The sequence below is a fragment of the Pholcus phalangioides genome, unplaced genomic scaffold, assembly GCF_987345545.1.
Source record: "Pholcus phalangioides strain wild (caught in Gottingen) unplaced genomic scaffold, Ppha-v1.0 ptg000011l_1, whole genome shotgun sequence".
NCBI lineage: Eukaryota > Metazoa > Arthropoda > Arachnida > Araneae > Pholcidae > Pholcus > Pholcus phalangioides.
In genome coordinates this window covers 11,360,399-11,385,417 of record NW_028301604.1, presented here as the reverse complement: position 1 = coordinate 11,385,417, position 25,019 = coordinate 11,360,399, and the positions used below count along the sequence as shown (strand labels likewise).

At 35.5% G+C, this 25,019-nt stretch overlaps 1 protein-coding gene across 1 annotated transcript in view; it reads left to right on the top strand.

Moving 5' to 3' along the window:
- LOC149080055 (disintegrin and metalloproteinase domain-containing protein 10-like) overlaps nucleotides 1–25,019 on the top strand; it is an 86,675-nt gene that overhangs the window by 49,697 nt on the left and 11,959 nt on the right. The window contains exons 5-11 of the mRNA XM_089238999.1: nucleotides 6,097–6,362; nucleotides 10,335–10,463; nucleotides 14,486–14,663; nucleotides 14,999–15,158; nucleotides 15,494–15,589; nucleotides 16,330–16,411; nucleotides 20,278–20,405. Of these exons, the coding sequence (XP_089095125.1) occupies nucleotides 6,097–6,362; nucleotides 10,335–10,463; nucleotides 14,486–14,663; nucleotides 14,999–15,158; nucleotides 15,494–15,589; nucleotides 16,330–16,411; nucleotides 20,278–20,405 (1,039 nt within the window). The remainder of the gene's footprint in view (nucleotides 1–6,096; nucleotides 6,363–10,334; nucleotides 10,464–14,485; nucleotides 14,664–14,998; nucleotides 15,159–15,493; nucleotides 15,590–16,329; nucleotides 16,412–20,277; nucleotides 20,406–25,019) is intronic.

Below are 25,019 nucleotides of genomic sequence, written 5' to 3'. Positions count from 1 at the left end.
CCTTGAGGAAAACCGACGTGCTGTTTTCGACACGCTTCAAGTGAAATGTATGCAATACGTAAAAAAAAAATATATATTTTAAGTCTTTTTCTCACTACTAACCTCCATTCGTGTTGCTTCACTATGGGAATGACACGCTGCGTGCGTAACGTTGATAAAACAAGAAACAACCGTTTTCCTTCAGACGTTTTCTTTTCCATGAGAAGAAATACTATTTCAACTTTTTTTTTCTCAGCTCAATGTCAATGTATTCCTCTTCTTTTTCATGATCAAATTAGAATACTATATCATCTTGTGTGCGTAAGAACCAGTTTATATCTTAGTTATTAAGCCACGTGTTGGATGAAAGCAGCTTTCGACAAAACATAAATAAACCTGACTTTCCGTGAATGATTCCGTCAAATATGTCCCATAGAAATATAATTATCGAACACGTGGGCATTTGATCATTTTTCTAGATCAGTATATAGTTCTTAACCTTTTTTCCTTCCCTCACCTCCAGTGTAATGCAACTTACCTTCTCGCACCCTTTGGATAATGCGTTTTTTATGTTAGAAAATTCAGTTGTTTTCTGTAATCAATTCCATTCATTATCCATTAATTAATTTCTATGAATTTTATCACTTACTGTTTAATGCCTTTTCGACTATAACTAATATTTCATTTTAGGTTTATTTATTTTGAAAATTGATTCAAAACCGCGCGAAACTAAAAAAAAAAAGTTGCTATTTTTTAACATTTTTGAGATTTGGAAAAAAGGATTCCTTGAATAGTTCTTCTCTTATTGATTCCAGCCACAAAAACTATAAATTAATGTTACTTTGACTAAATTTTTTGACATCGTGTGTGTTCACGACAATATCAAAGCTAAGCACAATATGCTAATAACACGAGGTACCAATGTAAACAAACAACGAAATTAGTCTAGGCAATTTGTGAATGAACCCCGGCAAAATTGCAACAAAAGCTTTTAAATTGCATTTTAATTAGTAATCATTACTGAACAATATATACAAAATCGGACAACGGGAACATTCCTAAAAACGAATTTTTAAATGGTGAAGTGGTTTTCTCGATCTAAAGGCAAAGGCAACTTGATGTACGCTTTGAATGGAAATATTCTACGTTATTTTCACAACTTAAAATTGAAGTATCTTCAAAGCGCACACAAAAGCCCTTTATTCCTTTCAAATTCCTGCTTTAAATTCTTGGTTTTTTTTTTAAATTCAAATACTTTATTGTTACTACCATACAAATACGGAATATGAGAAAAGATAGAAAAAATTACCAAAAAAAAAAAAAATACCACCCTCGAGAAAGATGACAGAACGAAAGAAGAGACAAAAGAAAGATAATTACATAAATGTTTCAGGAAACAAAACAACTTCAATTTACCATTTTCATTAGATTCATAGTTAGAAGTGAGGTTGTTGTTTTTACATCCATTGATTTGGCACACCCCACAAGCTGTTGAACAGAGCAGTCTCTTACGCTTACATCCGCATCGTAAAATAGCGCAGTTTGTCTTGTAGAAATATTGAATCATATAACAATAATAATAATAATAACAACAACAACGTGATCCCAAGGAATCAGCATAATCCCGTCCAGGGAATTTATTAATGTTAGTAGACATAGATGCCTACAAAGTAAGAGGCTAGCTCCCAGCCACTCTACTGCCAGGCGGCTATTGAGAGGATAATCTGGAGCTGGTGGCAGTGCGCCGTCTCAAGAGCATCATGGGAACTGGGCCAAGTGATTTTTCTGAAGCCCTACCTAGCAAATTCTCGAAAACTTCAACCGGTTCTCATTTTTGTGAGGCACCCTCTTCTCTTGAGGCCCCCGGGCCGTGCACGGGTGGACACCGGCTGGTGGTAAGCCGCAGAGTATTGGGTAGCATGAGTTATTTTTTACGTAACAACTCCATTCTTCTGGCTTGATTCTTTCCGCAGTAGCTTTCCAGATACTTATTTGTAAGTTCGATAGCTATGATATTTTGTAGAAGAATCCGTCGAGGGCAGGCGTTCAGGTGTTACAAATGATTTTGCTCCGGCTCTCTTCACTACCAACATTTGGTGACGAAGTTTATCTGTGGATTCCACTGACTGGCAGTGCAGTCATAATACAGAAGCATTCATTGCTTTTCTCCCAAGCGACAGCGATATCAGAATGTGGGCATGAATCAGAACAAAATGTTTTTGCAACAGAACGAAGCTCAGTCTCCTTCATTAGTTTGACAAATACCGAGGATTTCCCAATCAAGAAAATTTTGTATGAGGTACCATTTGCTCCATTTTGTGAAACTTTAACTACGTCTGTTCCATTGTCTAATTTTTGTTCACAAACCACACAAATATCAGTAATGCCCATTTTTATGCAGGAAATTAGTTCGAAGGTTTAACAACTGGATGTTGTTATGGAAAGAGAAAATCAACTGCCTTTGCAGGGAATTGAACCCACGTCCTTTCACTTTCCGGGTGAACGCACTAGACTACAGAGGCAACGAATATCTCAATCTTTCCTTGGAGCTCGAGTGCACTGAACGGGACCGTCTCACCCGGAATGTGAAAGGACGTGGGTTCGATTCCCCGCAAAGACAGTTGAATTTTCTCTTTCCAAAAAAAAAATTATCTTCGCAACAACCAGTTGTTAAAACCTTTGTATGGTAACGGAGAGTGACGTCATCCTTGCACAGGAAATTAGTTGTTTTAGAACTATGAATGTGCACAAAAAATCAGAAAATCTCGCAAGAGTATTGAAAAACACACAATCTGACAGGACACATCACTGCCCGCAATTTTAGCTCCGTTTATATGGAAAATGAAAAAATTGGTTTCTTTCATTTGGCAATAGAGAAAAATCGCAATCGATCATGGGAAAGGAGTAAGGAACCACGAAAATTCACCCAATGGGGTACAAATCTTTCTTCCGTACGAGGGGAAAAAGTTGTCTTGGTATTCCCAATCTCACCATGTAAACAGAATTTTAAAATCTGTTTTTAGGAATGTTCGCGTTTTCCGATTTTGTCTGATTTTTGGTATGTTGTTCAGCAACGAAAACTGATTAAAAAACTATTTACAAAGCTTCTGTTGCAATTATGCCGGGGTTAAGGGTATTTTTATCTTAGTTTGCCTGTACTTGATAGTTTAAGTGAATAATGGTGTTTTTTCTCAGCCAAAATGGCAAATAAGTACGATCGCTAATCGAAAAAAAAACTTTTACAACTCAAAATTCGTATGGCGCATTTCTGCGAACAAAAATCAGAAGATCAGACGTCAAAATATTGGTATGATTCATATTTTCTAAGAATTTAAAAATTTAATTTTTATCATCATTTCAATTTACCTGATTATCACAGTCAACATGTAATTTTTTTCCATCTCGTACCCCCAAAAATGATTTCCCGCATCCCCGGTTAAGAGCCACTGTTTTAGATGATAAGTTTTTTACAACTTGGTCTAGAATACCTCCGTAATTTAACTCTTTCTGCAGCATAGCAGAAATCCCAAAACCCCCCTTAAAATGCCGTATCTTTTTTAACCTTCTCAGTGGCAATGACGAGATACCTCAATGTCTTGTATTTCGGCAATTATGAGATATCTCGCCTCTTTAAAACCTTATTGCGGCAATGCAGAGCCTAGATATTTCTGTTAAGCAGGCTTTTTTTCGCGGACATGAACTCGATCCCCTCCCCAACCTGGCATATCAACGGCACGTGGGCGGAGTCAGCTTTTGTTCAAAGTTGCTAACAGCAGCGAGACGGTATTTCTTCCCTTCGGGACAGTATAGCAATATGCGGACATTGAGCATTGAAAGACCAGACATACCCCCACTTCCCATCTCAAAGAGATATCGAAGCGTTCTCGAAGGATGGGTGTGATTTATTAATTTATGTGAAAAAAAATAACAAACTGTATATATCCGGAAATTTTTTAATTTATGTGAAAATAACAAACACCGATATTTCATATATGCATATGTACAATAAGGAATCTGAAATAAAAATTGTGATCATAACATCGTCCACAGTTAATCAGTCCGTAATCTCACCATTGTCCTCATGTAGATAATCGCACAATTATCTTTACTTGTATTGATAGAATCTTGAATTAAATTTATCCAATCCAGAATATACCAATCTCATTGATTATCAGTATAAGCAATCACGCCGGAATAAGATATAAATTGTCGCCTATATGGAAGGTCGTCTCCATTTCATTCACACCCGCCAGAAGTGGGTGAAACAGCTGACGCTCGCCTTCTTGGGCGTAAATTATATTTTATATAATAATTTACGCCCAACATAGGAATATGCGTACAGTATAAATAATAGAAAAACCAGAGTATTTCTCTTCCTCGGTTATATTTTTTATTATTCTCTCAGTTGGTGGAAAGCACTATCACCTGCACAAAATTCACAAACAAAAAATATTCTTCTTAACATTACGGCATTTTATAGAAGGTTTGGTGATTTCCACTGTGGCAGTTATAATGCAGATCAGTGAAATTTTAAAAACCGCTCAAAGGATTAGTGAAGTAGGCTTTCTTCCACAGATACAAAATAAGGGTACAGGGTAAAGTGTTTAATTGAGAAACAAGCTCTACAAAATGCCTGGTCTTGCCAATGATAAAGTAAGAAGCTTTTAGGGTGGTGAAATATCCCGTCAATGCCCCTGAGAAGGTCAATTGAAACATTAGTTTACCAGTATGGTATACTGTATTTGTTCACAGTAATTCGCCAATGCCAAGACACTATCAAATCATCAACTATAAAACAATAAATAAATAAACAACTTACGTAATATATTTTGGCGTGTCTTTCAGCAATTTACTGCCAACACTTGTCCATATGCTTGGATCAGTCTGCGTTTTATCTGCAGCTGCAGAGAATGAATTCGAATTTTTATACGTTAATCAGAATATTTCATTTAAAAAGACAGCTGTGCATAAAACACCTGAAAATGTATTTTGATCTTTTCATGTCTAAACCGTCTAATCTTTGTCTAAATCTTTGATTTGTCTAAAACGCAAATTTAAGAAAAAAATACTTCACTTGATAGATTGAATAATGCATTTATCATTGAATAATGATCATAAATGATGTTTGATAATCAGGATGCCAACAATGTTCTTCTAAGACGTCTTCCTAGAAGTAACTTTGCCAAGAAATGTATTACAAGATCTATTTCTAACATACAATTACAATGTATGTGTTACAGTAAATGTGATAAAATGGTAATTATGCGTAATCACCAATCGTCTCGGTAAGTTTTATAAATTTCACCACTTCTATCACGATCACCAACGATAATGCATAATTCCCAAATGAGGTTGGTAAGTTTCATAAATGTGAAAAAAAATTATAATTTCTCTTCTCTTCATTCAATGAATTTATTAGTTTTGCCCACGTACGTAATATGTACGTCACACGTATTTTGCGATAAAAAATTAAATTAAGCGAAAATAAGAGTGAAAAGATAAAAAATAAAAATTATTGTCATTCTTATAATGTTGACTCTCTTTACAACTTTACATGCATAAACATGTGCAAACAAAACCAAAATCGCAGGTGCACATGTATGCGTATACAAATCAGGGATAATCACATAATCACCGTTAAGTGTGATTCGCAATACTGTATGTGAACAGAATTTATGAAACATACCAAAATGGTCGGTGATTATGCAGAGTGGCATACGCAGGATCGACCTTTTACCTTTTGGGCAGCGCAAAGAATTTCTTCCAGAATAATTCTGAGTTATCAATCTTCTCAAAACCATATAAAGTAACAGAAATTGATTAAAATAGCATGTAAAAGGTATTTACTTTCGATATTTTAATATTTTAAATCAAATTCTTTAAAATAAATTGAATTTTTGGTTGGCTTGTGGGTGGGAGGACACCAATGCCTTATGCCCCCATCCTGCGTACGCCTCTGATTATGCATAATATTAATCATGATTATGCATAATCACCAGATTTAACACACATCTACAACATATGCATAAAATGAAAAAACTTTTTTCTTTTCTTGAGAGAGATTTAAGAGTCGAGCAAATATTATTACGTAACAGTAATATTTGCTTCTGTCCGTAGATTTTGATCAAGATGGAAGGCCCGACAACATTTCGTTTCTTATAAAGAGGATCAAAGTGCACACCATGGAAGCCTTAAAAGACCCCGAATATAGATTTCCGGGAAATTATGGTGTAGAAAAATTTCTAGAGCTCTTTTCTGAAGAAGATTACGATGCATTCTGCTTGGCTTACATGTTCACTTACAGAGATTTTGAAGGAGGAACTCTAGGATTGGCGTGGACTGGAGATCTCAAAAATGCCGGGGGTGTTTGTGAAAAAAACGGGGTAAGTTTTAGAGATCGTGAACGTATAGGTGGACCTACTTTCAGTTCTCGAATTTTTTAAATCACGTTCTACCATTTTCCCTGAACTACATCTTCGATAGCATTGTAAATGATTCCGATAACATATAAGCACACAGTGTTCTGCACACTAATCCCGAATATTGCCGCAGTTTCGTTTCCTTTTGGTTTCTACAGGTTGGTCATAAAATAAGTTTGCAATCCCCTGACAGCAGCAAAAGTCAACGGTTCAAAGTATCCGCTCAAGAATGAAAGGAAACACAAAACATAAGTTCTCGCAGTTACGATCACAGTAAGAAATTTACGAAAAATTCAAATGACAACACTCACTTTTATACATTGATAAGTGATGGGAGCAATGAAAAACCATGAATGGTGTTGAAACGGTGCCTGTATCACCATGAATGCCGGCGCAAGGCGTAGATAAGGAAAAAGATCTCGCTAAGGGCACTAACTAAGCCAACACCATCTGTAGCAGAAGGCGTCCGCGCGAAGCTCGTGCATGCATGTGTGTTCGTGTGCGCGTGCGTGCGTGTGTGAATATACTACAAAAAGGGTAAAGATGGCACATGCGTCGCCCTGCTATACCCAATGACTTCAGGTCATGAGCTTCGCGCGGAGGCCTTTTGCTATTGATGGTGTTGGCTAAGCCCTCGGTGGGGGACTTGTGTCAGTAATGTGATCTGCATTGGTACTTTGCATGTTTCTTTGTCTGCGTCTAGTTCCGGCGTTTATCATGCTGCAGGTACCGCTTCAACGTCATTTATGGTTTTTACTGCGCCGATTACTTTGCAATGCATAAAAGTTGAGTGTTGCTGTTAGAATTTTTCGGAATTTTGTTGCTGTAATCGTAACTGCGGGAATTAGGTTTTTGGTTTTCTTTGCAGAAGCGGATCGCTGCATTGTCAGAACTCGCCATCCTATATTTTCCATGCTTATTTCATGGTATCATTATCATAGGCGTAAAGTTATTGGAAATAGTGGGAGGGCTCAGAGCTGTTGGGGGGGGGGAAGGGTTTCAAATCTAATATTTCCATAGGTAACTATGGAGATGGTGACAAATTTTGGAGGCGGGGGGGGGGGTTTACATACAAGTTTACGCCTATGACCATTATTCATTATTATTCTGACATGTTCGTCTGAATAGTTCGATTTTAACTGAATTATAAATAATAAATATTCGAACTTCAACTGACCGAATCAAAATATTTCACCCACAGATAAAATAATGAAGATAATGCTTAGAGAAATAGAATTTATCATCTTTCAATAAACGTGAATCATGGATACGTTTAACATCCTTGAATATTTACATCCATCCTTAAGCGGAATAATTCGCAAATTGTGAGTATATCCGTTATCCCTTTTAACCGAGCCGGAATAATCCGATTGTAAAGTACGTAAAAATATGTTTCCTTATCGATACGCAGTGAAGTGAGACAGGTATTAAATTTAGTGGGAGGATGTAAATGAGTTAATTATAAGCTTCATAACATTTAATATGGATTCTGTGCCCTTTTCGAAAGTCTGTCAAAGTGTCTATATAAATATTTGTCATTACATATCGATTATTATTCAGTATCATTTGAAACACTATCATCTGAATGGAAAAGACGGAGAATAGAAATGATAAATAATAGACGAAATGATAAGGAGATAGAATAATAAATGATTTACACGAATATGCATGGAAATAATGCGCTCTCTCTCTGATCCTCATCTAGTTTATTCACAAAATTTTCATGAAATATAGGTAGATATTAATTCGTTGGCTTAGGTATGGATCAGAAAATGTATAGTCTTGTGTGTATATTTTCCATAAAATTCAGTTTATTTCGAGCTTCTGCCCCCTAGTCATTATTCGTATGTCGGATTTGTAAAGATAGTGTTATAAGTTGATAGTTATATACTCTTGATAGTTATAGTTCTCGATAGACTTCACATAGTCCGTATAATTCGCTTTTCTTTCACAGGTAATAAAAAATACATACATCGGATTTGCACGATAAAGTGTGAAATGTATGACTCAGCGAGATAGAGATACCCCGAAATGAAATAAAATAAACAAAGATAATCCAGAGAGAGTACTTACAATGAGAAAATATTCAATTCAAATACAGTGAAACCTCGCTACAACATTAATCGATGTAGTGATAGATTCCTCTACAATGGCATTTTTTCGAATCTTCTTCGGAATTACCTATAGTCTAGTGTTAAACTCCTCTCCACATGACGATATCCTTTACTATGATAAATTCCTCTATATACTGTATAACGATTTTTTTAAGAATATTTTGAAAACCCCACTACAACGATATTTTTTATATTTCACTCAAAACCACCTTTAATATATTTTTAAATTCCTGACTAGTGTTTTCCTTTCGAGGATGTTTAAGAACGTCTGCATTTTGCACCATTTTACATGCCGAAAGTGTTAATGAAGTTGCCGTGAAGCTACTTTTTGTGTAGTACATGAAAGCGTTGTGAGGTAACACTTTACAGGGTTAAACAACTAACTGAATTTTATTCATTAATTAATCAATTGAAATTTTTTTGCTGCGAATAAATACTTTTGGTGCATTTTATGCTGGTCCTAACAACGTCAGTTCAGAAGATATGCTAAAAACATCATAAATTTTGGTGGTGCGTAATGATAATGCTGCCTTTCGATATAACGATAACCCCTGTGTAACGATATTTTTCTTAATCCGCAGAGTATCTTTATATCGAGATTTCACTGTATCCTACTGCACATGTATAGTAACACTTGCCTAAGGCCTTAGCGAGGTACCATATCTAAGATGTGAGAAAATGACTCTATGAAATAACATGGTTAAGTCTATTGTTCAACACCAGTTATACCCCTCCGAAATAAATTTATGGCTACTGCCCTGAACAGTGGCGTATTTACAGGGGGGCTTAGTAGGCTAAAGCCAGGGCGGCAAGTTCAAAGGGGGTGGCAAATTTAAGGAATGACTGGCAAAAAAAATTAATAGAATGGGAGAAGGGGGGGGGCAAAATTTGTATATTACCCTAAGTAAATTCGACTTTGCCAAGACAGTAAGAGACTATGTCAGTGAGTGATCAAAAGAGTGACCTGGCGACACAGGTGTAATTGAAGGAGTGGAGGGGGACCAGCGCGTTATAGCACAAAGTTACGAATTCGAGATAAGAGTTATCCAGAAAATTAGACTAAAAGGACGGCACAATTCATATACACCACAGGCGGCAAAACCACAAATACGCCTCTGGCCCTGAACACCTACATTATTGAATTCTCACAAAAACACGGAATCGAAATATCTTATAGTATCTCGTATTTCCTTGCTGTGTACATCATATTTCTCTAAAAGTTCTAGATTCCCTAAAAAATTTCGATTAATGTCTCCCAAGCGAATAAAATGGGTCTTCAGGACTGGAAATTCACATCTCTGTTCCCTCCATGTTTTCTGTATAATACAAATACAAAGGCCCCAACCGGAAAATTTCCCAACGAGGGGGCTGAAAAAAGTTGCCCATTACTTAAATAATGATAAAATAATAAATTATAACGAATTTATAGAAATTTGAATAGCTTTGGCTCTTCATATAGCTTACATTAGTTTTAACATCTTCAGCAAATTTACTTACTCTCACTTCTTCGTTCTCATATTACGTATTTTGAAATATCGAGAGAACCTTATTTTTGACTGAATACTGTACTGAAACGTGTTGAAATACAAAGGAATCTCTTAACTAATATGGTGAATGTTTGACTTTTCGTTCAACTCTTAACATTGGCTCCTGTCAACTTTTGATTGTTCAATTTCAAATTCAGTTCAATAGTTACGCACAGGTGCTCCGTAGTTCTTTCTCATTTCGTTTTCCGCTTTATATTTTTTATTGGTAGAGAGAACCACAAGTTAATTGTTCATTTATTTTCATGGCCATAACGTATTTTTATTTTTATTTTCAGCATTACAGAGGAAGTCTGAAGAGCTTAAATACAGGGATCGTTACTCTACTCAACTACGGCAAATACGTCCCTCCTATTGTTTCTCACATAACGCTCGCCCATGAAATCGGCCATAACTTTGGATCACCAGTGAGTAAAGCTATAGTAATGGATCCATTATATAGCTACCTATTAATACGACCAAACACAGTTAATGATCCGCGTCTAAAGTGACACGTAGGCTGTCTCAGAGTGAATGCGCATCAAAGAGTTTCACCATATGGCTTTCTGAAAGGATCATTCTCCTTCCATTGTTCATCTAATATACATGAATTTACTATAGACCTGTATGGAACCTCTCCAATGCTCAATGCTCGGAACTCAGTGTCATTCGCTATAGATCCCACACTAGAGTGTTGACTTGCAGCGATATCTTCCCTTGCCATTTTGTGATCCGTCGTTATCAGCTAAAGAGCTGTGATACACAGAGGAAGAATTCATACCATAAATAGAATCTGTGTTATCTATTCAGATATAGAGATCTTAATGCCCGAATTGAGAGAATAACACTTTTTTATAATTGGTGAAACAAATCAACGCGCTCCTGGGAATAGTCTTAAATATACACTTTTCTTTCATCTGCATAATTTATAGTATCCCCTTTAATAAGGTCTCGAAATTCTTTTCAAGTAGCATATGAAATGTAGCTGTAAAAACGTGTGCCTCTCATATACAGTATACATTTAACTTATATAGAACACACACCACACGTATTATACAGTGTTATAAAAGAGAATTTTTCTTTGCTCTAAGAAAGAAAACAAAGCAATTGCAAACATTCTTGCAAAAGTTTATTCATTCCATTCTAATCTGATTTTTCTTTGAATTTTCGTCAAATACGTTGACTTCAGTATATTTATTGTACAGGGTGGTGCTTATTTTATCTATCAATTTGAATTGACTACAGTGTATGAAGGTGAATGCGCATGAGCTATATACCAATATCTTTTGAAGAATGGAAGTTGGGCAATTAGTATGTATATATATATATATATATATATATACACTATGGACCGTTGACCGATGCAGATGTCAGTTGATTGAAAAATCTTTGACTTTAGCATGAGAGATTTTTCAAAATTGTCTCATTTACCATTTTGGCGATTTGATCTGGCCATTCCTTTTCTCATACTGAACAGCTCCTGACTACGTTTTCTGAGATTAAGGAGTAGAAAATCTTTGCACAAAGTTTGCTAACGATTTACGAATTTAACGAACAGTGTCTTTAATCGACTACGTTGAGACGCGTCTTGGAAGCCTTTACTCACATCACCTTGAAGTGAGCATTACTGGTTGAGGATATTTAGTGGACATAATTTCTTAAGGTATACTTTATCAATTAATTATGCGTGTACTTTTATTTTATAACTATATAAAGTTACTAAAACCACTCGTCGCCTTTCTTTCTGTTCTCATTTGTAGTAAATAGATACACCACGCGCCACCCTGTATTATTCGATGAAAATTTGTCGGTTCAACTTTTGCGAAAATTGATCAAATATTTCTGTTCAAACGGTCACAGCTGGTCAGCGTAATTTAAAATTTATAAGATTTAAATTAAAAAATAAACTATATAACTTCATATTCAAAATATATTTACATATAAACGGTGAAAGAAAAACACTAAGTAATTGGAACACTGAACTAATGAAGAAATAGTATTCAAGCTGCTGGAAACCAAAATACTAATCAATTCCTTCTTTTAGATTCCCATTGAAATCAGTTTCCTGTTAGAATTGCGAATCCTATCCTATGCTATCCTTTTTTTTTTTTTTAGAATTCCGGATGTTTCTGAAACAGCATTGGGTGGAGGGATAAAGGAAATAAGAGAGCACATGGTCTTAAGAACGGAGCAAAATAAAAATAAATAAATAAAGGAATCTCAGTCGTTCAACAAGAAGTGCGTCGATGTTTTTATTTGATCGCTAATTTATTTCTGAAGTCTGCCTTCTCGTAAAGTTATCCTATTAGGAGAACTTTTCTTCCTGTTTTTGTTTTGAAAGCTTTCCAAGTAGAAAGAGATTTATTCTGACGTTCGGGTTTGAAGCAATTAGTGAATAACGAAAGCAAGAAGACGTATAAAAAGAATAAAACTGAAAGAGATCCTCTCTTCATTCTTTTTCTCATTCCTTTCCATTCTTCTTTTTTATTATTTGTCTCTCAAGAGAAATCTTTCACTAACATATTACATACTTTTTCCCCCTTTCTGAAAACAGTGAAGAAAAAAAAATTTCCCCCTTTTTTTTTTTCCAAGCTTTTATTTTTTTGGAATTGATCTCTTTTTTTTTTTTTTTTCGTGAATTATACTTTTTCCTCCAGTATTCGATTAGCCGCTAATACGTTGCTTCCATCGATTTTCTTTCCAGCTGCTGGTTCTAGTATAACAGAGGCAATTAATTGTGTGTGTATGTGTGTGTGTTTGGCTGAAGTAATGACAAGACGCTTGAGGGAATGCTTTTGCAAGTGGTGCATAATACCTTAATTTCATTTATGAAGTTGCTCCGGATAACAGAATTTCCCAGAGAAAGTGTTGTGTTCTTTATATGGTGATACTCATGTTTTCATTTTTATTTCTTTTTTAGTAAGGGAGTATATATAAATCGCGCGTGTTCGAAAATTTCAGGTTAAAAGAGTAAATAAATAATTAGTGAACAGTTTCATTATCATTCGTTATCTTTTGTTAACATGAAATAATCTTTACTTTAGAAGCTGATAGCTTATATAAATTAATGTCTACAGATTCGAATTTTGTTGTAGCCTTTTATGTGTTAATTTGGGTTATGAAGGTCTTTAAGCAGCCGTTTGAAACGAGCTTTAAAGTATCATTTGAACTGTAGATCATCTTAATGTTTATTAACTACTTTTGAGAGCTTCAAAATATAGTTTCTGATAACGTCTGCAGGCTAGTATTCGGGGTCTCTTACGCCCCTAAATCAAATATTTTATTTCCCAATGCACATTCCCCCGGCTCAACTTAAGGATGTTCAAGTTATTGTAAACTTTAAAATGAAAATTTGCCGACATTTAAATTTTACCACCCTATGCCGCTACACGTGTTGCATATACTTAAATACGGCCATCAACGTCTGATGCCAGAAAATTGCAAGACAGTAGCACATAAGAGCCAGGTGTCTTCAACCTTCAGAATCGCAAGCACTGCAGATGCCCATCACCAAACGAGGAGAACATTCTTACGGCACCTTTGACGTAAGTATGCATGAAATCTGTGTAATTGTAATCCTTGGACGCAATTTTCACAGTCTGTTTAGTTGAAGCTTTGATCAATTACTCCCGAGCACGAAATCGGACACGAGCATAGAGCATTTTTGTTCTTCGGAGAGCACCATGGTGCTCGCGTGCAACAGGTTGAAGATGGCTGATATAAGCGGTTATAGGCTCCTCAAACAATAGGGGGGAGAGAATCACCGAAGATGTGTATAGTAGTCACTGAACGGATGGGGAGTAATCACCTCCTCCGCCCTCTCCCCTTGTATCTGCCCCCCCCCCATGCTTCTATATTTATATTTTACTTTTAATTTTGAATCTATTAAAAAAACTTCCATGGCGACGTCTGTAGTTGAATCTCTTCTACACGGAAACGTAATGCAGATGATAATTTTAGGGCGAAAATTTCCATCATTTGTCATGATTTGTATTAAAATTTTGATGTAAAACCGTTCCAATGCAAGTTACCGGTAACGGCATAAGTTCGTTGGAACTTCTCTGATGGTTTGGATGGCGATGAAAGTTACAACTCATCGTCCTGATCGTAAGAGAAGTAATGCCCAGCCCCCTTTTGTCACTGCCAGAATCTTTTATAGTTTTGTGTTATTGAGCTAGTGGGGGAAAAATTCTTTCTATCTCAAAACGCATATATTTTTTGAACTACAGTCATGAAAGGATCCATGGTTGCCATGCCTAAACTCTCTTGTTGCTAATTCAAAACTTGCGTTTTGTTTCTTCAGAGTTGATCATGATAATTAACGCGTAGCAATTTTCGAATCATGATTAGAAAGATCAAAGCAAACTTTTTATGTTTTATACGTGAATACTATTATCCATCGATTTTTGTCGAAAATGTGCATTCGCAAATACTCTTATGCATTCAACAGCATGACCCTGAAGATGACCTCGTTTGCACTCCTGGTGGAGATAATGGAAATTACATAATGTTCGCCCGAGCAACTTCTGGTGACAAGAGGAACAATAATAGATTCTCTCCTTGTAGCTTGCGAAGCATCAACGCTGTACTCAATTCAAAAGCACGGAGTCTCAAAGGATGCTTCAAAGGTGAGAAGTTCGAAGCGATACCAAAATTATATTTTTGAAGTAGATGTATAAATTTAATTCATGCATAAAATGGTTTTATAAGAATATAAATCGACACTGGATTATCAGTCATATTTTTTTTTTACTTTAAATTGTGAAAAATGCTGATAATGTCGAAAACTACTGAATTTTCTCTGCAGTAAGCTTCAACATTCTTGTTCGTCATTTCTGCTTTATGTCAGTCATGTAAAATTTCTGATAGATTTATGATTTTTTAATGGTTTTGCGTGTTAATTAATTCATAAATAAAAGAAATTTCGTGATTAACGGATCAAGCTTTACAACTTCATTAACAGAGCCTCAAGATGCTATATGTGGCAACGGGGTAGTAGAAAAAGGAGAGCAGTGCGATTGTGGTTGGGAAGAAGACTGTGAAGAAAGCTGTTGTTTTCCTATGCGGACAAATCCTCCGAGAGATGAACCTCCTTGCATGCTTCGACCTAATGTGATCTGCAGGTAACGCAAGAAAACGCATGTCAACTATATAAACACATATTAGCTAGACGTCAAACATGATTTTAAGGGTAAAAAATATCTTTTGAAATGGTAACTGAAATACTGAAAAAATCGTGTGAAATCAATTTTTTAGCATTTGTTCGAACAGAACCAGTAAAACTAGTATTGGTTTCAGATAAAAAAAAACATAATTAATTCTCACTTTCGGGGGGAAATTAATATCTAATCATTAACATCTTAAAGATGCGTAGTTTGTTTTAGATTTTTTACCAAATGTTTAGTTGTATTTTTAAAAAAACCGCTTTATATATTTTTGTTTGTTTGAATTGATCTAGTCCTAGTCAAGGTCCTTGTTGTTCGCATCACTGTAGTCTCAAAGTCGGCGATGAATGCAGAGGAGATAATGGGTGCCGTAGTCCCAGCTACTGCGAATATCCTTTGCGATAGACTTTTTTGTATAACTACAGTATTTCGATTATATTGTAAGAAAAAACCAAAAATGTTTGGTGTTACATATTTTATTACTGTACATTGTTCATTGCAATTATCGCAAATGGGTTTCATCTTCATGTGTACCACTGTATCACCCTTATTATTTTTTATGTTTTACCATTCATTTTATCACCTTATTATTTTCAATTTTTTTTTTTTAAAGTTCATGATCTTCCTGCATTGATTACAAAAAATAAGTAAATTTTACCCTTAAGAAAAAATTCACCCAGAATGACAGAGAAGATAGATGTCCTTTATTTTGTGAACCTATTACTGTATAAATTTTTAAGAGAACATTGGTTTTGTTTCTGTTAAGATTATATAGTTTATTTCGATGACTAGAGTTTTCTCCAAATAAAACACACCAGACAGCAATTAGCAAGGTATGAATATTTTTAATCATTTACACACTCAATTCTCAAGTTTTTGGCTATAGGCAACAGAGTTTTTCATTTTAAACTTTGATATCTGGTGTTTATCTGATTATACAATTTCGTGATGAGTTTTCAATTCAATTTTGTCAACAACGCGGTCATTTTTATGCACCGCGGTGATGGGTATGCAGTGCCGGCACCAGACAGCTTCATAGCTTCATGATCAAACCCTAACATGCTATATTCTTACATTATATGTATGTTTTTACGCACATTACTGTTAATATATCGTTAACATCAATCACTGGACATGGTCCACAATGTCCACCTTCAACGAACAAGCCAAACAAAACAGTCTGCAATGAAGAATTCGTCTGCTATATGGGTGTAAGTAATAATATTTTTTAATTTCGTTCAAATCTCTTTACGCATCAAGTTATTCGTCTATACGGTAATCATTTCGCATTTACAAAAATATGTGGATCTTTGAGGAATATATCTGAAGTCGAAGCTCTGTTTATCAGAACAAATAAACGCCATTGAGCAGTTAAGATCTCGAGCGATGATTCTGCAATATCATCTACGGTAATCTTCTGTATTATCAGGAAATAGCGTTTTGCATGAAGTAGACGGAGATCAGATGGCCGTGAGCCTAGTTATTGTGAATCAAGTTGTAAGGCATCAGTAGATTGCTGATTTCATAGCTAAGACATATTATTTGACCTTTATTCTTACCATAGATTTTTCCTGAAAGAAAATGGGTGGTAAATTTCCACCATGTTAGTATAGCGTAAAAACAATTTAACTCCACCAAAATAGTAAGTGAAGCGTGTGGCTCACATTCATTTATGGTAATTGCTTTGGGTTTAATTCAACTTCCGGGAAACTGGGTGAATTTGCTGAAATTGTATAGCAAATAAGGGGTATGGCATTTTACTGGCGAACCGTTGATCCTAGTCGTACACTTGTAATTAAAAAAAGTTTCCAAATAACGTGTATTACTAAGATATGTCATTCATGTTTCAAGGGGTTGCATAGTTATTAAAATAAAACAATTAGCTTTTTATACAGTCCTCCGAATCCCAATTAGAAAGTTGTTACCCTGATGACAACAAAACAATTCCATGTTTTTAAGTGCAATATTCATTGAAATATTCGAATTCGAAAAACGGAGGAAATTTGTAAAAAATAACCTTAAATGCGTTAAAACCGTTTTACCCGCGGTTTTTCCCAAATTTCCTCCGTTTTTCGAATTCGAATATCTCAATGAATATTGCACTTAGAAACATGGATTTTTTTTGTTGGCATCAGGAGAACAGGGAAACAACTTTCTTATTGGATTTTGGGGCAAACGGGGGCTATATAAAAAGTTACTTTTTCATTTAATAATTATACAGCCCCTGGAAATATTAATGACACATCTGAGTACTACACGTTATTTGGAAACTTTTTCTAATTGAAAGTGTACCTCTAGAATCAACGGTTCGCCAGTAAAATGTCATACCCCCTGTTTGCTATGCGCCCTGTATAAGTACGTCAATGTCTATAAGAACAAGCCTATACAAGAGAATGCGATGTTCAAATTTGATAGAGGTGAGGGTGTCTGTTATAAATAAAATCGGAAACTGTTGTACAATCAATAATGTGTAATTGGAGGTTGTTCTAATCTGTTATTGTTCGAGAAAAGGAACCAAATTCGAAATAATCTGTGGATGCAAAGATGGATTTCAATTTTTGGTAAATGATTAATTCTATTGGAAAAATGTGAATATTTGGTTAAAATGTGGGAAGTGTCAATATGAAAATTGCCGTGGGGGAATTTGGAAAGAAAGTTAACCGACAGATATGTCTATGGATGGGAAGCGGTTGAATATTGAATTGGCTCTTAATATCATTAACAGAGGCGGAGGTAGACCAGCAGTTTAAAATAAAAAGGGCAAATTTATTTTGAATGAACTCAAACTTGTCTATATTGGAGAGCGTATGGAGGTCCTAGATTTCATGGGTATATGAGAGTCTGGAAGGATATAGGTTTTGAAGCAGAGATGTCTGATGTGACAGGTGGAGTTTTTAAGGTTTCGGAGGAGAAAAAAAAATTTTTAGAGACACTTATATATGAAAAATGTAATCGACATGGAGGTGTCAACAGAAATTATTACACCCAGGTATTTATAACGAGAAACCTCGGTGATTATGGAGTTGCTGATAGTGTAAGAAAATTTAAGAAGAAGTCTTTTGTGTGTGTGTGTGTGTGCGCGAGTGAGTTTCATAGAAACTATTTTTGAGGTGTTTTGGGGACAGGACAAACACCATTCGAATATAATGTTGAGGTTATGTTGAAGGGATTCTTGGTCGGATTCGTTATTTACTGTTTGGTAGATGACGCAATCGTCTGCAAAAAATGTGGCAATTGATGGAATTAGTTAGATCGTTTGTATAAATTAAAAGTAATAATGGCGAGAGGACCAAACCCTGGGGATTGACACCCTGGGGACTTAACCTGGAGGAATAAATGTCAAAAGCTTTAGAAAAATCCAGAAAAATTATATCAGTTTGCAGGTTATTGCCAATCTAGTTGGGTGGATACAGATAACGATGATCGAAAACCGTGTTGATTTAGGGAAAAAGAAGTTTATATCGAATCAGGTGTGAATGGATTTCCTTGGCAACTATGTGTTCAAAGAGATTGTAGCATGTAGAGGTGAGAGAGATTGCGATTGATCTGAAATTAAGGAGATGTGAAAGAGAACCTGATTTATGAGAATTGGTATTATCTTATTAATTTTTTTTCCAGTCACAGAGGAAAAATCAAATGCATTCAATGAGACGTGGAAAATCATACGAAAATAGTTAGATATTTCATCTCCGCAAAATTTAAGAATAAATGATCTGGGATCCCATTGGAGCCAGTAGAAGGGGATTTTAGTTTCTTTTATACATTCAAGAAGCCTAGTTTACAGAAGGAATAGAACTGACGTAAAGGGAATCGGAAAAGGAGTGTTGAGAAGGAGTAGGGTCAGAGGAAAAAACAAAAGAAAACCCGATTAGACACTATGGTAATATCAAGGGAAGGTGGGAACTTAGGTCAATGTTAGCAATTTCAAGAGATGAAGGATCGGCTGATTTTGGGTGAAAAAAAATCCAAACATTTTGTGGGGTTTGCTTTAAGATAGTTAGGCAAGCAGTTCGTTTTATTAGTAATTTGTTTTCCATGGAAGATGAGATCTTTAAGGTTACGTGTAGAGACTGATATCTCATTTCTGAGAGGAGAGTTATTAAATTTGAGTTTTTTTGGGTTTTTTTTGGAGACATATCGGCGAGTTTTTCTTTTCAGATGGATAATATCTGGGTTGATCCAGGGTTTAAAGAGGCATTTTGAAGAAGTATTTTCGATAGGAACAGTGGCTTTGCATTTTCCGATAACAGCTTTAAATTTACTCCAGACCAGAGAATATGAATGTCATTTGAGGAAGATGCTGAGACGAAATCAGGGAAATGGGTGAGAAGGATATTTTGCATAAGAAGAAGTCAGGCTTGTTGAAATTGAGTTTTACAGTGGATAAAAAGAAGGGTGGGTGTGATGGAGGGGAAAATATTTACAAGAGGAATTTTGTAATCGGAAATGTCTTAAAAAACTGAGAAATCGAAAATCGATATTTTATTGGAAACAGCAACTGGGTCTAATGTAGAGTAAGAGTGGTTTGAGAATCTTGTTGGTTCTAGGATAGTTTTTGGACGAGATTAAATTTGAGGAAAAGATAAAGAATTCTATTATCAATGCTGCTGTTGCAAAAAAGGGACTTCATTTTGTGCCAGTCAATTCCGGGTAGGTTCCAATCACCGGCTATAATTAAGAGGTGTGAATCAGAAAATCTATCTGAAATTGATTTTAGTTCGACAAAACAGTAAAGATCCGAAGATGGGGTGGGAAGTAGGTAAAGGAAAAATATTGCAATAGGAGTACCACAGTTGGGGTAACGCCATTCGGCACAAACGATTTCATGATTGGAGTCCAAAGGAATTTCAAGAAGAGGGATGGAGCTATTAAAGACAATAGCAACGTCCGCGCCCCGTCCTCGCGTAATTCTATCTTTACGAAAGGCAAAGTAATTAGGTGGTAAAAATTCGGAATTGCCGATATTGCTATATAACCAAGCAAGAAAATTGGGATTATGAACTTGTTTTAATTGCTAAAACCATTCCTAGCTTTGCCATAAAATTCCGATTTCATTTTTTTCTAATCAATCTCTTAGGAATGCACTGGTTCGATATGTGTTGCATATGGTCTAGAGTCGTGCCAGTGTCGTCGCGGTCCCGGTGATCCTGTAACCAAAGCCTGTGAACTTTGCTGCAAACTTCCTGGTGATGACTACAGTTGCAAGTAAGTGAATAGCTCTAATTTACGAAGACACATCGTATACATTAACTTTTTTAAGTGAGACTTCTATAGCGACGTAACAGTGAAAGGGACATAAGAGTGAAAGTTGGTGAGGGAGAGAAAACTCATCACGAAAAAGTGAAACACTTTCTTTTTCCCCACAAAACCCATTCCGTAGAATAACTGATTGTGTGAAGTTCCGAGAAGCAGATGGATTGTGGTGGTGGTGGTGAGGAGGACGTCAGACATTCGACCGTGTAAGAAAAAAAAGTTGGGTGGGGGTAGTAGTGGCTATATATATATATATATGGATCGGGACACGGAGCAATGAATATCCTAAAGCGCATGCCCGGAGCAAGATACTCTCTTTCTCTCTCTTCTCTCTCTCGTGACTTATTCGCGCTATTAATATAACTAATAAGAATGCGCTATTAACTGACTAATAACTTTAAAACTGTGTCTGTCACTTAAGGGAGCTTTAAATGTGGCACAGTGGAACTGTGCTCCGGGTCACTCAAGTGATCTGAAAATGTGCCACGGGTCATTTAAGCGATCTGTAAATGTACCATTTAGTTCATTTTTACAAAATTTGTTTAATTTGGCTGACCACATCAGATAACCCCGGGGGGCCATGGGTTGAGCTCAATGAATTTCTTAAAGAGAAATTTTGAGTTCTTAGACTTCAAATAGCATTGAAATTAACAGAAATTTATTAGAAGATAACACATATGCAATGTATTTTCTTCCCATATTTTAATTTTTTTTTTAAATTTTGTAATCAAAAAAATAAATTTTTGATCTCTGGGGAGGGGAGCATGGAGGAGGTGCGTGCCCCTCCCCGTGTACGTCTCTGATCCAAATGGGCATTAGGAGCTCGGGGACAGACCTGACGACATTTTGCTGACAAAGAGAGGAGGTCAGTTTTGCCGACTTTTTACTGACAAGTGGGGGAGGGGGTCAAAAATGGTTAAAAATCTGCTGACATTATACTTGAAGGGCCCCATAGAGTTTAGGACTCTCAATCCAGAAGTTACGGGTTCGATTCCGGCTCGTCACATCAGTTACAATTTTTTTTCTCTTTCATCTTTAATTTTTTCTTTTTCTTTTTTTTTCTCTTACTCTTCACTCCTGCATTAGACTACAGTCCCGATAAATAGCCCCTCCCCTCTGATTCACAATGAAGTCTAATTTTTGAGGGAAGGTGCATACAGTGCTTGAACACATCTACAGATAAGTGTAGCCAGCATTCTCGAGGCTATTCTTTTCATGACTAACGGGTTAAAAAAAGAAAACCTTAAGGGTTTCTTCATAACAATAATTTCATAAATTATTGTTAATTACGTATTTCAAATAGATTACTTCAAAAAAGCTCAGGTGAAACGATTTTATAATTCATGGCTTATCAAAAAAAACTTTATTTAATATGTCAATGGTTCACAATGTTTATTTTACTCCCTTCTGCCATGAGCAAGCACTCATGGCATCACCTCCGCAAACGGGCCAGCTTCGGGAACGCCAAGTGTAGCCATAGAGCAGGGGTTCTCAACCTGTACTCCTTAGGGCTTCGTATGCACTTCACAGGGGTTCCGTAGCAGCTCCAGGACAGCGAAATAAATCAGCAAATTTGATAAATAAATAAATAATAAAAAGAGGCCTAAAGTGTTCCACCATAGAAATTACAGACAAAAAGGGCTCCATGAGTCAAAAAAGGTTGAGAACCGCTGCCATAGAGATATTTCACTGTGTATCTACTCAAGTCCTGAACCAGTAAAATAACCTTAAATATTTAATAAAAAATTGAAGATTTTATTTAATGAATTTTTTTTAATGTTATTAATGAATTTTTTTTAAATGTTATTAATGAATTTTTTTAAATGTTATTAATGAATTTTTTTTAAATGTTATTAATGAATTTTTTTTAAATGTTATTAATGAATTTTTTTTAAATGTTATTAATGAATTTTTTTTAAATGTTATTAATGAATTTTTACGTTACTGCAGCATATGTATAAAAATGTAGAATTAAATTTTTCTGCTGCGGCTTATATGCTTATATGCTCTAAAGCAGGGCCGTTGCCAGAAAAAAATTTTGGGGCGGAGAAAAATAAATTGGTTGTACGGTAAATTTAATGATGTGATTCCCAACATCAGCCATTTTCTCGCATTTCGAGGGAGCAGACCCCGTGGGATCCCCCTTCTCGGCTATGGCCTTGCTATCAGATCTTATTTTCCGAAAGTTAATATGTAATTAGACCACATGATATTACATAGTAATCTAACAAATTATAGTGAATACTTCTGCTTGAGTTTTTGGCATACAGTTTACTTATTAGCAGATGATAGTTTTGATTCCGGTTAGAAGAGTACGTGTAAGTACATGTTCGAGGACCCGCAACACAATTAGTTTTGGGGCAAAACTTACTCTTCTTTACAAAATGCGCCTTGAAACACTGAATCGAATCGCCAATAACGAAATAAAGTGTTAACAGAAAAAAAATCTTGAAGTAAGATAAAAATTAATAAATACAATCAATATATATTCAGAATGAATCAAATTAAATGAATGGAAATCTTCAGTGATTTGAGGTGCCTGATTGACACGAATTGGACTCAGACCCCGTTGTCAACCCGTTAAGATCCCATTGGATGGAGCCATGGATGACTATACCTATGAAATCGAATATTTCTGGATAGATCACGCTAATCTGTTAAGTTGACGTCTTTTCATAAAATAAGACGAATAAAAGGAAATTACATTTATATATGTAATATATATATTTATATTTATATATAAGCATTTAGCAAAGCTGAAGAATTAAGCTCATTGATCATTTTTGTCGCACCACGGTCATTTTCTGCACACGAGAGCTAATTAGACCGGGACCCAGGCTCGTCATTTGGGGGGGGGGGGCGTCCCCCCCTCGTCATTTGGGGGGGGGGGCCGTCCCCCCCCCCCTGGCTTTTGAAAATACACTAAAAATGGTATATACATATATACACATACATTGAGTACATGTTCTTTGCTTCCCCCCCCCCTCCCGGAAAAAGTTGAAATGACGTCATGCCGGGACCTACAATGTGTTGCCGATTCTGAACGTCAGGCTTGTTTTTTTATACTCATCGAGGGGTTTGCGTTCCAACCCCTCGATGAGGGACTCCCTGTAATTTTCCCTAGTAATTTTTTCCTGCAATCATGTCGCCGTTTTTGTTGCACCCCTGTGTCAGGAAATTTTTCTGACAAAGACGAACCGGGTATCGAATTCGCGATACCTCTAAACATCCTTTAGTACTTTAGGCGAACATCTTATCGACCTGGGCTACCGCGCCCAAAAAGAATAATTAAGCAAAACTAATTAAAAAAGTAGACATTACAACTCTTAAAATTTCAGACATTTTTAAGAATATAAAAATGGCAATAAAACGTAGCAAATTTGCAAGTGTTTTATAGCAATCGACATTTTACTGATTCTTTCGTCTTTACATGCACTCACAAAATTTAGTAACGTCAAAGGTTCATTAAATATTTTTTGAATACATATCTATGCTTTTGTAGGTTGTAAAACTGAATTGAACATTGTAGATGACCAATAAAAATATTTTAACATGTGATATCAATAAAATATTCTGCAATGGTTCTGTAGTTTCTATCGATATATAATTCACTTTAAGTGAATTGCAAGTTCAAAATCTGAAAATGCTCACAACCTGTACGTTCTCCTAATAGCGAAGTAAAAAAAATTTATTGTATAGACAATTCATTATACACAAGGTGACTAAAAAGATATTATAATACTATATAAGATACATTATAATACTATATAAGATATATTATAATACTATATAAGATATATTATAATACTATATAAGATATATTATAATACTATATAAGATATATTATAATACTATATAAGATATATTATAATACTATATAAGATATTATAATACGATATTGATGCTATACATTTGTTAGTTCAAACAATTTACCCAACTCCAAAATAGTTTTTCCCTCAGACATGAATATCAAACTCTTCTAAAAACTGAAACTCACCTCACAAGTTCTTGTCAGATTCAGTCACTGTATTTAGCAATAAATGTGCAGTCTAAATTTGTTAATATGCAAAAAACAGACAGAGCCAGTAACCTGTCTATTCATCCCCCCGTCTGGTGATGAATGAGCGCTGAGAAATCAAGACCCGAAGCTCTATGATTCGTCTCTTCTAAGTTTAAGGTAGTAACTGGTACCAGCTTGCTTCAGCTTATTTCTCAGCACTTTCGAAACAAAAGCCAAAATAGTCAAAAAGGCACGTTTGTACACTTCATCTATGAATAAGTAGTGTGATTTCATCAGACTGTTGTGTTGAACAGCTCGTTCAAGTCGTGATTATAACGGGAAATTCGTTGTGTTTCATTTCTGTTTTTTTTCCGTCATCCAGACGAGATATTTTACGCATTGTTCATCCATCATATTTCCGGAAAAACGTAATGATTCAAAGAAAATGATCCATAAATGTCTTGAGCTCATATTCTCTTTTATTTATCATGCATTTCTCATTGACATTTCAGTATTCCCCTAATACTAGTTATTTCACCGAAGGAATTTTGGTTCATTGTCTCATG